Source organism: Cydia splendana, chromosome 15, assembly GCF_910591565.1.
Source record: "Cydia splendana chromosome 15, ilCydSple1.2, whole genome shotgun sequence".
In the NCBI taxonomy this organism is placed as follows: Eukaryota; Metazoa; Arthropoda; class Insecta; order Lepidoptera; family Tortricidae; genus Cydia; species Cydia splendana.
The window spans coordinates 13,500,011-13,515,969 of record NC_085974.1 but is presented as its reverse complement, the minus strand read 5'-3'; the positions used below and the strand labels follow the sequence as shown (position 1 = coordinate 13,515,969).

At 39.1% G+C, this 15,959-nt stretch overlaps 1 protein-coding gene across 2 annotated transcripts in view; it reads right to left on the bottom strand.

Annotated features, from left to right (window-relative positions):
• The window catches only part of LOC134797688 (protein split ends), a 97,600-nt gene that overhangs the window by 61,392 nt on the left and 20,249 nt on the right, over nt 1–15,959 (bottom strand). Inside the window, exon 2 of one of the 2 annotated variants that reach the window (XM_063770032.1) lies at nt 4,479–4,802. In XM_063770032.1, the coding sequence (XP_063626102.1) occupies nt 4,479–4,640 (162 nt within the window). In that variant the 5' untranslated portion in view covers nt 4,641–4,802. Of the gene's footprint in view, nt 1–4,478; nt 4,976–15,959 lie in introns of those variants that run through there. The other variant, XM_063770034.1, reaches the window with a different exon arrangement.

The window sequence follows — 15,959 nt, the reverse complement described above, 5'->3', positions numbered from 1 at the left end:
GTACCATCGCCTACACTGTTAACTATCCATAGGTGGACCTTATTATAAAAGGCATAAGGTCCACCGATGGACAGTTACGAGTGTTGCTGTTTGTACTATTATTCAGCTAAGTCTTATTGGGTTTTAATTAACCAATTACTTGTATATAAAATGTTTTACTTGATAGGTAAGTACTATTTTTTAAAGCATTGTATTTGCTAAAAGTTTCAGAGAGAACGAAGATTTTTGTTCTTATGAAATATTTTTTGGTTAATTGGATTGGATGACATCGATTCTTGTATTGTACAATCTGCAACTGAAGTAGCTAAGCATGTGAAAATTACACATTCTTTTACTCCCTTAAGAATGAAGTTGTACTTAACTAGATACCTAATTTTGAACGCAATTTTTACAGCTGAATGTAGGTACTATCATCACAACTCCTCTCTTCTCGTTGGGCGTATTATTAGAAGCTCCTGAAACGTGCCCATTCTATTACATCACTTATCTCGCAGATGGGACAAGTTAGCGCGCTCCACAATTTGCGGTTCCACTTTCTTCGTTATATCCCCGAGGAACGTTACACTATGGCTGCGGATGTTGTAAGCCGCTTATTATACCAGCTTTGGTACCCCTTTTTGGGAATTTTCTTATAGGACTACACTTTCCATTGGCACACGGATTTTGGCTAGTGAAGGCCGTTGAATTTTCTAAAAAGTGAGTCAATAAAGCATAGAAAATGAATTAATTTTTAGAAATATTTCTGCTGTGAAGGACAGAGGAAGGTACCTATATGTTGTTTTGTTTTACTGTCCGTCTAACCAGTAAAATAACAAAGTGCCTGGCAAGAGGATATTACCTTAATGTATGTTATGTAATGTAAGAACGGCGATGACCGGATTGTTAGATTCATCTGAAAAATGTCGTTCTAATTGTGACTTGAGTATTGAGTATACTTACGTAAGTTTTTGTGAGCGACAATGTACAAATGTATTGGAATATTAAAAGTTAGTGTCAGAATTTTCTTGAGCGCTTGAGTAGCGTAGGTATTTTTTCCAACTAACTTTAGGCATATTTACATTGCGACTCAAAGATTAGCCCAAACACGTGTCGTCACGCGCTTGACTTCGTCCTTACAACATAAAACTTCTTAAGGGAAACCTTTTGTCGCGGAACTGCTCTCAAAAGCTTCATAGCTACAAGCGCAAATAGACCTATTACCACCCGTCCTTTGGTGTTCAGTTTGCATCATAAATTTCTACACACTTTAAGACCTTATAACAGAGGAATAAAGTGCAAATCGTGTACATATTTCTAAGTTGACTGTTGGTAAGGTCATTCGCTGAACTAGCCTGTAAAACACGGCACTGTAGTCACGAATCAAGGCCGAGGGCTGGCCAGCACGCGATTTCTCAATACCGGATTTACCAGTGAGTCAGGTGTTTCAGAAATCCGATACACGGTAGTTTGTGTTAGGAATACGGATTCGGTTTGAGTTTGCTTTTGGGGGTAGGTATTCCTGATGCGGGCTAGACAAAGGAATAAATATTTCCAATTTGAAAGTATCGCAAAATATTGCAGTCACAAACATGACAAAAGTAGTGAAAAAGTCTCCGTAGGTAGGTACATCATGCGATATCTTAGTTGTCAAATGTTAAAAAATGTCTTTTAGTAATTTTATCTTTTGGCTAGGATTTTAAATTATTAAAAAAAATGCTTATTAAGTATATTACGATTAATTACTTCGGTAAACTTAGCTTTTAGTAGCAATTATAGGTAAAGACAGAATATTTATAGCGTTTTGTAGTATGAAACTATACTTAAAAATTTGAAAGGAAAATTTCAAAGGAAATCAATCTTCCAGATTCAACTAAGTAAAACTGTTGTGAAAGAATTTTGGTATGAATTAGGAATACTAGTATAGATGGTGTAAGCCTCCCATTTGACCTTGCCAATTTCCATTACTCGCGGAATATGCCAGCAAGATTGATGGTCATGTACTGACTGCAAATGTGTTCGTAATACTCACACGTGATGCTCGAAAAATGGTGTTTGGTATTTAATTTATATATATTTTTACCAGTCAGTGTCAGTGTTAAACAACCGAACAGCCTACATACTTACTGACGCTTACTATATTTAATTTAAAAATCCTTAAAAATCTGTAGGTACAGTGTACAGTTTGTAAAGAGGAAGGTAATTTTAGCCGGAGTGGCTTTGCAAACAATTGCTATAAGATAGAGTCAAGTATAACATGTGTAAAACAAGTGTAAAAGCTGTATGTGTAGTTCTGTATGGCGGAGTACCCTAACCCTATGATCCTAACACTTTCGCTGCGGCTCAGTTAAGTTTTACAATAAGGTTTTAACTAAACATACTTGCAGAGGGCCGAATCATCAAAGAAAAAATTACAATATCTACAGACCTGGACAAATGTGCTAACCTCCCAGATGCAGCGTTCACGTTGCTATTTATACGGTAGCAAAGTTCTATTACCTATACTCTGTATCTTTAGGTATTTAAATAAAAGTAAACAAATAATTTGTACATTTTCGGGTAGTTATAACATTTATTGGTTAACTAACCAAATACAAAACCGTTAGATCTGTCACTGAACGACCTGATTTTAACCTACATTATCATGGAGTGTTTCATCTACCCTCTAGATTTTATTTACTTTTATTTAAATACCTAAATTACCTAATACAGACTATAATGGAAACCATTTATCGGACTTTTAAAATAGAATGCCATATGTTCACAAATACGTAAATGCTACACTTACCACCTTACCAGTCAAAAATTAAAACGTAGTACGTTTTGATCCCATCCTTCACCAACTCATTGAAAATTCTTTGAGTGAAATTAATTCATTTGTATAAAAATATCCGAACTCCATTTTTCCTCTCCGACTAATCTGCCAGATGACAGATCCTGAACAATCTGGCTACCACAGGATAGTGCAGCTATTATTGTAATTGGTAACCCGAGTGCATCCGGTCCGTTCCCGCCAATTGCGGTAAACGCTGCAAATTGGGTTGCAAAGCGCATCTAGTATTGTAATTGTTTTCATTTGATTTCAAACATTAAAAAGTATCAGCAAAATTTGTACTGTACCTATGATCATAACGGTACCTACAAATTGTTGTAAGTCAATAAAACGACTAAAAATCCACTTGTAAGTTATTTATATTTAAATTGGTTTTGTGGTTATGGGTAATTGATTGGGGTTGGGGTTTATTTCACTTTTTCGTCTTGTACTCTTCTCTTGACTCTACTCTAACAATCGTTATTCTAGCCGTTTTAATGAGCTAACATCTTGATTTCGTATTCAAGGTCGTTTGCTCTGCTAATCCACCAAATTTGTAGAATGTGTTGAGGCTGATTTTAGCAGAAGCCCAAGCCCACACAGGGTACTCCGAATTGCCCAACTTTACGAGTAGGTAGGTATGATCGCCGGAGGAGTTTCAGGCGCATGTAGGCGCCGTTAGTGCGCCCTACACAATTATAGTGAAGAATCATCATGAATAAATACATAACTAATAGCCAACTAGGTACAACTTAACATTTTATACTTAACTTTTTCAAGAAACCCTAAGTAGGTATTACATATAACGTCAAAGAAAACAAAAGGTGAAATTGTATATTATTATATTATAAATGAACAACCGCCCGAGTGGTTCAACAATCGGATACGCTGCGAGCCCTCGAGCTCATGAATGGCATCCATCCAGTTCGATAAGATCGCTCGTGCAAGATAAAGCTCTTCCGGACTGTGAAAAGTCGGTGTGCGTGAAGTTTGGAATTAGAATAACTCCCTTTTGATTTCATTCCATTTTAGAATATTAATCGACATGCGAGTGGAATCTTCTGAACGGCGATCGGACTAACGTTCGATTGCACTTAGCGAGCTCTCAAGATCAAAACTAGTTTCCACTATCTTTCCCTTTTGAGTTACTTTGGAAATTTGACTTGGCGTGAGTCTGATAATCTTGAAAAGTCGTTGCTCGTCAATCTAGTGGAGAGCCATCGAAGGAATAGCAAGATACCCATCCGCTGGTTTAATGGCTCCTCTTACACGATGGCCCAGCGCCGGCCACTCCAAGGGACGCAGCCATGCGTTAGAATGAGATAGCAATATCACTTGCTCCCTCTAACGCATAAATGCGTCCCTTGGAGTGGCCGGCGCTGGGCCATCGTGTAGAAGAGCCATAACCCTTTGACCGCGAATGACGTCAACTGGCGCGCGCGACTACAGTCCCATATCAACCTTCGTACCTACATTTGCATTCCGACAAGATTCGAGGTTCGCGATGACACGACATCACACATGATAGGCGTGGTGTTCAAAGGGTTAAGGCGCGTAAAACTGAAGGCTGATTTTCTGCCGATGGAAAATTCTTCAAGTTCTAGGTACAAGAACAGTATACAGTAGACTGATGGACTGATGGTAATAGTTACCATTTCAATTAGACAGAGAAAAAGAAGATATTACTCACGATTTTGGTGTTAAGGTGCATAAGCTCCCGCTCAGTGACGCGGCGCCGCGCGGTCTCCATCTGCTGCTGTCGGTACTGGTTATACTTGTACAGCAAATACATCCCGGGCAGGGCCAGCACCACGAACGGTCGCATCAAACTCGACGACGACCGCGCAGGCATTTTACCACCATTTTACACTACAGTACACGGTTCACACACATTTTTACACAACACAGTTTACACGTATGGAAGAATTTTACTTAGTCTAGAACTACGGGGTTTCTAAGTTATTGCTTGAATAGACCAATATTTAGTATTTACACAGCGTTCCGGTTGCGCCACCTGCAATGAAACAATACATTTTAATTATGAATGTATGTATAATGTAGTCAGAAACGGCGGGTGTAATTGTAATTACGACGTATTCAGTGGATAATTAAATTGAACAATTCGGCCGAGTATCAGGAGCGACGTGAATTGTTAATTTTATACGTGTAAGTAATTTTCTCATTTTAATTACATTTATAGCCTCTTTGAAAATTATCAAATTTCTAGTGTAGGTATCTACTTATATGTAGGCATTATGAGCGAAAATGGATGTTTGGATTAGATACTACTAGCGACCCGCCCCGACTTCGCACGGGTTAGCAGATTATACATCTAAACCTTCCTCAAGAATCACTCTATTGATAGGTGAAAACCGAATGAAATTCCGTTCAGTAGTTTTGAGTTTATCACGAACATACAAACACACAAACAGAGAGACGCAGCGGGGGACTTTGTTTTATAAGGTGTAGTGATGTTTTTGTTCTGAAGATAAGCATTATTTAAACACATACATTTTCCGTCTTTCTGCATAATAAAACTCCCCTCCCCCTAATATCATATTAGCTCCAATTTATCGGTAACGGTAACCCATTTGACCTTCCCCTCGAAGCCTTCAATTACGACGGCAACGTTCGATTATCGCGGAAAATTAGTTTTTAACAAACTTGCCAATATGGCAATTTGGACCGAAATACAGCTAATGAGCAGGCAATGAGTTGATGGATCGTCCCGGGAAGTAATTGGCTCCGCGATAGGGGGACTGTTGATAGGGGAGAAACGGAAAATCACGACCAGCAGGTAAATTTGGACACTAGGCTTAGGCAGGTAAAGGATAGGAGACTTTTCGAATAACGCATAATTATAAATAGAGTCTGGGCATAACAATGACGAAATCTTGCTAGTTTACTTTGGCTTAGGCAACTTAGCAGCCTCCGCCGTAGGAAAAAGTGGTAATTTTTCCGGTAGTGTAAGGATGTTTATAAATTTCAATGTATTTTTGAGTTGAGTGAATCTCCGGGTTCTGGCCCTAGGTATATGATAAAAAAAACCCGCAGTTCCGCGCTAGGGCTAGAATTGTAGTGGTGTGATTTGGTTAAAAGACTTCTTTAAAATTTTGTTACAAGCTTATATAATTTCTATTATGTAACTAAAATTTTCTGTTTTAATTTAGTTTTGTTTCCCGTTAACTAGTTTTCTCCAAGCGTTCGTAATTACCCTACTCTACCCGAATGTGGAACAAGTTTTCCGAGGCTTCCTTTATCGTGCGACGGGCCACGGATGATTGGATTTGCTCGAATGGAACGCAATTGTTCTGGAAATGTAATGTTGCTGTCTGTCAATGTTATTTGATGTGGTGTTACGGGCGTTATACTTATGTATTTGACCTTTATGTTTTGCGATATGATGGAAATGGTAGTGGTCTTGTATTACTTTTGTATAACTGTAACTTGTTAGCAATAAATAACAAGACGGAACACCTACAAAGAAATATAAACCATTTAGGACTAAGCTAAGGACGCAGGTCCATAACGCAAAGCACTTTGTTCGTTCGTCTATTTTCTCGCTATTATACTCGAATTATAGGTAATATTTCAAGAGCGATCAGAGGCATTTCTTAGACGAACGAACGATCGAAGAGGTTGATGGTAGGCCCCCAGTTTTGTTATTGTCAAGTTTTCATGTTAAATCTTTCGCTGTACCTCGTCAAAAAAAAAAAAAAATTAAGACTTACTCTTAAACACCAAATTGGCGGGTTATGTTTAATGTCCACGCCAAATCTAATCCATAAAGGTAGCTGCTTCCTGGTTTGCATAGCAAAGACATTATTCTATATTTAGCCCGTCAAGCAAATCGAAAGCACCCGAATTCGGTGCCAGAGCGCCCTGGTACCCGCGCGATACCATCGACATCGAGTTGAGGCAAGACATGTTGACGTTCGATCGCCATTGCCTGTTCATTGGTAACGTCGTGAACGAAAGTTAAAGGAATAACTTATTTCCAAAGTTTGTTTGTCGTGGTTTACTTAGTTTCATTTCACGTATAAAGTAGATCATAATGCTGCTAATTTATGGGACATTACATAGGTTGTAAAAATTAAAAACATTTCTTTCGTTCCCAAAAGGACAAGCACCGACCATAGTTTTGACCTGCACGGATATTATGGTCGTGTATGTCTACGTGACAGCGTGATAAAAACAGTGTCCGTCTCTTTCAATCACGTGGTGTTAAAAGGTTACATTTATTTTATCACGTGTATAAAGCCATCCATAATACGCATGCTGTACCTGCCTACATGCGTACCTAGTGTGGGAATAAATACAAAATTGCAACGCGTGTGAACAGATTCCCGATTCTAATCAAATTCGAGCTTAATTAGTGTGAAAGTTCCAAGATGCAAACACATATTTCGCACCCAACCTCATTTCTCAGAGGTCAAACAAAAACAAACACTTCTTAAAGAACTATCAAAAAGGAGTTCGCAACTAAACAAACTTTATATCTTCTCTCGCGATCCTCAAAATTCCGTCTCTTTTGCACCTTACTTTGAAACATAAAGTGTGATAAGGACAAGGTTACAGTCCCGATTTTTTCGTAGTAACGCGTTGATCGGATCGTTGGATAACAGGCTTAGGTTTAACGCTATTTCAGCTGTTACGTGGTTTTTGCCGTGGCTACATCGCTGGCCTTAATCTCTGTCGCCGGTTTAGTTTTTAAGCTACAGTTAAATGGGTAACCGAGATGGAAAGGTAATCCATTTACCAAAATCGCCCACTTGAAACTTTCGGTCCTTGGTCGTCAGACACCAAAAAACTAGTAAAAGAAATTTCTACCAAACTAGTCTGGGTGTCTGGCGACCTACGAGCACTACGAGCAGGCGCATTTTTTGCGCAAAAATTCAGCCTCGCTGTGCAGAGGGGGAACGCGGCCAGTGTCCTGGGAACAATGCCTCAGGCTAATTTAAGTTTAGACTTTGGTATTGCTCCAAAACTCTTTTAGATTTGTTGCTTCACTGATAAATATACTCGTCTCACACACCACACTGCTAAATACATATAAAAACCTATAAAAATACTCATATAAAATAAAAAAATATGACCTCCCTTTTTAGGGTTCCGTACCAAAAAGGTAAAAAAGGAACCCTTATGGTGCGACTCTGTCCGTCTGTCACACCGCTAAATATCTCGGGAACTACTGAAGCTATCGATTTCAAATTTGGAATACCTAGTTATGAAATGACAATTCGAAAACTTTATTGGAATAAAATCCATCAATGCCCAGTTCAAAAAGTAATCCAGTCACTCAAATCCCAAATCACCTTGTTCATTCACATTCGAAACGAAATTGAAAAAGCGTGAAATTAAAAATAACGGGTGCACGGAAAATAACGATTTCAGTTTATTACCATTCTGTACACCTTTGGGAGAACAGCGCTCTTTGTATTAAATCTCCATACGTTGTTATTTCGATGGTTGACTTGTGATTTTTCCCCTGCGATTTTACGCTTGGAGTCTTGAGTAGAGCGAGCGGAGTGAAAAATCATTCACACTAGTTTTGGTATTTCCCATTAGAATACTTTCTAGAACTTCACTAGTTGATCGTGTTCGTAAGGTTCATTTTATTGGATCAGAGGTAGGTATATAATCTACATAACTAATGTGGTAGGTATACCTACCTACCTACGGTTTGTAGATCTTGTTAAAAGTGTACTGACATATAGTTCTATAATAGCTCCTACATAGAATTAGCCATCGTGGAATTTGAAGATTTTCTCAGACAATAAGTTACGGGTATAATAGGAATGTTACTATCAGCTCTAGACTGCCAGTTTATATTTAATTAAAGTCCAGATAGTGTGCAATATATGGCAGTCTCTCGGGATTCTGATACAGGTGATTGCATGCGGTTCACTGTAGCTATATCAAGCTATGTTCCCTCTGTCTTGTGTGAGCTATGTGAAGAGCTTTAATTAAAACTGTAAAGCTTACGAAACGTTTTGTATGGTTCAGGTATATGCTGCCAACTATTTTCATTATCAACGTATATATTTTAGGCTAAATTACGCTTTAACTTGACAAATGTAAGTAAACTTACATTATGATTTTATTAATTGTTAGCTGCTAACTTATTGTCGTGTGATAAAGATAAATATACTTTTCTCAAACATGCAATGAAATATTGATGTTATGTTCCTTATAATAGGCTGCGAACGTCATACGTTTCAGGTAGGGTTGCCAGATCGAAAGGCGCTATTATCGGGAAACAATATAAATTTTTCGGGATTTTGGGATTTAAGTCGGGAAAAAAAAATTAGAGATGCCACGATTGCCACGATGCCATGATTCGGCAACTATTCGGTATTCGGCCTATTCGGACACTTTGCCCAATATTCGGTATTCGGCCGAATGTTGCCTACTATTCGGCCGAATACCGAATATCTGTTGCCTATCTGGTACCTAGGTACCTAAAAAGAAAAATTACAAAAAAAATAACCAGAAACTAGGTATATTTAATATTTAAAATATATTATTGGAAAGTAGTTAAATACGAAGGCACGTTTTTGAGCATTTATTGATTAAAAATATTTTATTTTTATCATGGGTCTGATTTGATTGACTCTAATATACATTCATTAATTCTGTTCAACATAAAAATATATCTTAGCAAACGTAGTGCTTTGATGGCGAACAGTTTGCATAATAATTGTGACTCAAAATGTTCCCATGTCATGTCGAATATTCGGTATTCGGCCGAGAGAGATTCGGCCAAATACACTATCTCTAAAAAAATACATTCAAATTAAAGTAATTGTATTAAAAACAACGATATTTTACATTGTTGGCACTACGTCAGCTCGCTCGCTCGACGACAGTTCGGAACTTGAAATTATTGTTTTATAAGGTGAAGCTGTTTTTCGGGACAGTTTACACTTTGTCGGGAATCGGGAACTCCTGCTAAAAATCGGGAGAATCCCGCCAAATCCCGACCATCTGGCAACCCTAGTTTCAGGTGCGGCTAGGACAAAAGGTCGTTAATGGAATTTCATACACATCTTGCAGGCCTAGGCCGGCAAAGTCCTCTTTTTTAATTTTCATTTCACAGATATTTGTGACACAGCATCGTGGCATTCATCCATTAAAAAAAACTAGAGGCAGTATTTGCTTTATGGTCCGTAATGACACTCTGCCACTACGCTTATAAAAAAAAAAACAAAAAACAATGTTTGCTATAATTTGCAGTTTTATTTGTATAAAATCAACATGAACTTAATAAATAATACATTCTATAATTTTATAATTTTAAATTATAAATTTAACTACACAAATAAAAACATTTAAAACATTTCATCTAAACGTTAGCGGTAAAAAGGTCTACTCAAACACGCGTAGTTATATTTTTTAAATTGTTATGGAGGTAAAGTTGAAAAATATTCATTCTGTTTTATTGGATTTATGGTGCGTTGTTGATTTTTTGACTTTAATATGAATTCCGACGAAATAATGAAATTAATATTAATTGTAATCGTAGGCGTTGGAATTGGCAGCGTAAGCAGAATTGATTTTAATAACTTGCTGCCTCTGCCGCCAAGTCAAAGACGAAGTATGTATATGGTTGCTTATGGCAATTTTATTATTTGAGAAACTAAGAAAAATGGCTTACAGTTTATTACAATTATTGCCCGCGCTCAGACCTATCCGGCCACGCTTCGCTCGGCCGTCTATATGTCTTCGGCCGGCAACCCCTTTCGTCCCGGCCTCTGTAGTAATGTACTATTATTACTTATTCAAGTAGGCATAGTATAATGCGCTTATTCCGTCAAATAAAGCTACACCGGCTCTAACCCTACACCTCTGCCTCGAGAAGATTGGGATTTAAATCTCAATTGGAGGAGGGTATATGGGACCGGCAACAAACTCGGCGAGACACATGTTTTATGTTATATCGTTAATTACCTACTTTAAAGAAGACATGCGCTAGCTACTTTACTCATTTGGAAAGTGAGACATGTGAAATAAAAGGTTTATTTAACCGCTCCACATTTCCATTTTGCCGCGGCGCAAACCAGAGATCTTCAAAAAGGCTAATTTACTAAAAGGAACCCTTTGACTGGGCGTTGAATAGAACCAAATGAGGTTACTTAGTGATGTTGGAATTGGAACCTCCTTCTAGCTTAACTTGTTTGATCTTGAGGACAATGCACATGATCAAATGAAAATATAGAGGTGCCCGTTAGATGACTTTGTCGCGTTGTTAGGACGACTCAGAGTGGCCAGCTCCGTCGTCGATAGAACACTTTTGCAGAAGTGTAAATTTATTAGGTTACCTACCTAACCGCCTAACCCACTGATAACATACCTGCCTACACTCAAGACCTCACAAATTGAAATCAGTCACGTCACTTGGACTGTCGAGAGCGTGTTAAAAAAATATACAAAGCTATAAAAATACTCGTATAAAGTTAAAAAATATAACCTCCCTTTTTCATCATCAGTAAAACTAGTAACAACACTACATCTCCGTATAAAATACGGTTGTAACTAAACCACGCTAACATTCAGCGTTTCCGAGTAAAGATGGCAATAATAATCCCGAGAAGCTGCAGCTAAGAACTTGCGGGCCCTAGTGCGGAAAATCAACTACTTACCTACCCTAGATCGTATCTCATTCAATAAGCTAAAGCTACCTTAGGATTAGGGAAATAAAGTTCACTTTTAAACAGCGGGTAAAGTTGGAATGATGCGCTGTCTCCAACTGAACTCTTTTAATATTCTTCTCTTTACAAAGCTTTTATTCTTTTGTTCTTGCACTTTATGCTCAGGGGTATTGCACGTTACTTTGCAGTGACGAATATTTAAATAGATGTTTGTTTTGAGCAGAGACAGTTTGACTAGGTGAGTTGGTGATCAAATTGTGTTGATCTGAGGTATAAGGCGATATTGCATTTCCATTGCTCCAACGTTTGTATCCTTGGTTTGGCACAGTCATCTGCAATAATATGTTACACAACGAAGGCCGCAAAAATATCTGACACGATCTTAATTATTTGTAGAGCCTGGAGCCATAAGAGCGTGTTACATATTATTGCGGCCTTCGAAGAGTAACATATTACAGGTGACTGTACGCTTTCAATATGTATTTTTTAACATATTTTATTAAAATACTCCTATCAAAAGGAAGTTAGTTTCAGTAAAAAAATATTTTTGGTTAAGGTTTACTATACTAACTTCCATCTTTTAGCATAATGAGTAGACTAACAGTACCATGGTTGCAATAATATGGAAGTATGAAAAGCTGGAATAAAATTTTGAATAACCAAATCTACAAAAAATGCACTCACATTGAGGTTGAATTTCTTAAAATCCATTCTTACGTAGTAAAGTTCTAAAAAATTTGAAGAACGCAAAAGGTAAAAAAACTTTCATGGTCTGGGCTGTGCGTTATCTGTCAGTATCGCGACAGTTTTTTTTCTATTTAAGAGATAATATTTTTATTTCAGGTATCTTCTTATACTACCTAGTTTTCGCTACCCTCTAATAGGTCTTGGAGAGGTCTCATTCACAATAGGTAGTGTTCATTGTAAGAGCTGGAAGCATCGAGCTAAAATGTCTTCTTTTGTTTTCCCTGTTTTCAACAAAAATGGCGCAAGTCAATGCAGGAATAAAGAAAGCATCAGAGTAACAACTACTTACGTTTAACTCATAACTGCTAATTACCTGTATAGGTATGTTCTAATCTTCTAATCCATCTCGATTGATGATGCGAAATCATTACAGAATGTACTCTGCAGTTAGCTGTTGTCTGCTGTACATGTGTGCAGTTTACATCGTATTCAGTGGCGTAGCGTGAGCGTGAACTAATCTAGCCGTGGGCGAAGTCGCATCTGCGAGGCCCTTTTCTTTCACTGTGAAAACCAACCGAACAAGTCCTGACATACTCATTATCTTTTGATTCCAGTATTTAATTTTTAAGTAAGTATTTTAATAGCCGCCCAGAGGCCTATAAAAAGCCTTCCATTACGTTGTATTTTGAATCTTTATTTTGACAACTTTGTTGGTGGTCAAAAATCGTAAGTTAAAACCTCAGTCGCGCCGAATATATAAAAAAAATCGGTCTCGAGAATTGAAAAGAGAGGTTGTGTTGCTGTTACTCTGTTTCCTTTATTTACTCCCGTGAGAAGGTGAGGCTTTCATCGCCCTTATTACTTTGGTCCCGCCTCGGAAACGGCGGCCTTTGTTCTCGTGATATTATTAAATACTGTACGTGTCTCCTGTCAATTTATTTCATGTTTGCCGTGTAAATGGTTCGCTAGATATTGGCAATGTTGTTAGACACTGTACAGTCAGCAGTAGAAGTTGCTAAGCGGGCAGTGCCGGATTTACCACTTGGCTGAGTAGGCTGAAGCCTAGGGCGGCAGATTTTAGGGGGCGGCAAATTTGGGTCAAAAAATATTATATTTGCTGTTCAGATAGGGTTGACCAGAATTTTGCTGATCCCCTATTTATTTGTAAAATGTAAATAACAAGCATTATTTGTCGATTTTGCCGCCCTCTGTCATGTCAAGACCCTATATGGGTTCCGTTTTGAAGTAGGTAGGTACGGAACCCTAAAAATGTACCATTTTCTATCAAATTGCGCTATTACCTACTATCGAAAATATTTCGCGCTCGCTACGCTCGCGTTTTCATTTAGGAACATTTTTTGTGACTTATCCTCCCCCCTTACATTTTATATATTTTTTTTTTATTTATTGATTAAAATGTTTACATGACATTACACTTAAACCAATGCGTCACGAAACTTAGACTAAAAGCAATAACAATACTTAACACAAACAACAATTATAAGAACAATAATAGCACATTACATTAGCATAGATATAGACTAATTATATTGGAACAGTTGAGGACCTAGCATCCATCGCCTCACAGAATCTCAAGCATTCTCTATACACTGCCGTCCATCGCCACGCAAATAGGTCGCACTCAGGTGTCGATGCCAGGAGCGCATTGAGTAGTGAAAGGGCGCGGGGCAGCGGCGAGTTCCTGCGCGATACGGTGCGTGCCGGCAGCACGGCCAATAGGTCGCGTTGTCGTGGTCTGAGGGTCATCCTCGGGACGTCCGGAACAAACAGACGCACGAGACCAGAGACAACTTCGGGACAGTCCGACTCACCACGCAGGGCTCGGCATGCCGTGACTAAGAGTTGGTGATTCCGCCTGACCTCCAAGGAATTGTACCCGCGGGAGCCGAGAAGATACTTTGTCGGGTACAGGTACGGATAGAATCCGAATATTTTTTTATAAAGGAACCTTAAAAACGCTTTCTGAACCTTCTCAAGCAGTAAAGCATACGTCGATTCGTAGGGGTTCCATATGATCGACGAAGTCTCCAGCTTACTCCTTACTAGACCATTGTAAACCATTTTTATGGCCACCGGGTCATGAAAATCGCGGAGGTTTCGGATTACGAAACCCAGCCTTTGAAAGGAACTCTTGGCAAGAGAAAAAATATGTTCGTTAAACGTTAGCCGTTCATCGAACACTACGCCCAGATCCTTGACGGCAAAGACACGATTTATCGGCTCCGACCCTAGTATATATGCTCATATATAGCGGAACGAGAGCGGCTCAATGTACACACACAACACTTGACTGGGTTAAAATGAAGTTTATTCTGCATACTCCACCGAAACACCAAGTCGATGTCCTCTTGTAACGTCTCGCAATCAGTTCTTTGCTCTATCCTGTATACTAGCTTCAGATCATCAGCATACAAGAGACATTGAGCCGCCCGAAGAACCGATTTGAGATCGTTAATCATGATACCGAAAAACAAGGGCCCCAATATGGAGCCTTGACTGACGCCAGACCGGGTGTGGTAAGGAGTCGAGACAAAACAACCATGTCGGACGAATTGCTGCCTATCGCGCAGATAGTTGGCAAAAAAGGTTAGTAACTTGGGAGAGAAACCAATTTCATCAAGTTTCCTAAGTAGCACATCGTTATCCACGCGATCGAAAAATCGAAATAGATGACATCCACCTGAGTACCTCTGTCAAGATGTTGAGCAAGGTTGTCAGTTAGTATCAACAGATTCGTGTTGACCGAACGACTAGGCCGAAAGCCATGCTGCGCGTCACACAAAGAGGGCCGAACCTGTGAAGATAGAGTCCGGTGAAGTATGGACTCAAACAGCTTGCCTAGGGTGGGAAGAACGGCTATGGGTCTGTAATTCTCAACGACGGAAGTGTCACTCGCCTCGGGATCGGCCTCACTCTAGACACCTTCCAACATCGAGGATATGACCCAGAAGAGAGTGCCAGGTTAAAAATATATTGTATCGGAATCTTTAGAAACTCCGCACAACCCTTTACAATATACGCCGGTAGATTATCAGGTCCAACGGAGCTATTGGCCTTAAGGCGTTTTATCCCAGCTAATATATACATACGTGCATATATACGTGCTTATCGCTTGTGACTTTGGGATGGTCGGCGATTCTTGTGTCTTCGTGGTATTGAATCTCACTAAATTGTTCCGATTCCATGCCGAAACTCAGGATAGAGTGCTCTCGATATCAGATACAAGCTTTTCATGACATTCCAGCACCACAGAACGAGGTATATTGGCACGGCTTGTGTAATACGCATCCCTAGTATTGTCGTCTGCATAGCAATGATTATCACTGATATGCAGCAATAACAGCGTTGGGGATGGCACAGAACCTAGCGGAACGCCAGCGATAATGTCCACACTATCGGAGCAGCTTCCGTCTACTATACGGCTCATATGCGTCTACCGGACAAAAAGCTAGCGATCCATTTGTATAGCGTAGTCCCTCGAGCAGACTCAATGCCAGACCCGACCGAACTCCTTAGCTATATCCAGCCTGACTGCCAATGCCTCTCCTTGATTCTCAATAGTCAAAACCCAGCAGTACCCACCGGTCGCAGATCAGATCAGTAAAATATAAAGAGGTCCCATCGTCATTGAGTTGCAAAAACGGCCCATATAAATCTGTATCTAGAATAGTGACGTCACCTTATATGTATGACTATGGTGCGTTGTACCAAAGACATATGTAACTTCGTATAAGACGAATAAAGTCTAAGGAAAAAACGCGCCTCGGAATTCAAGTAAAAGTCATTCTCGAATAGATGGCGCACACACCTTT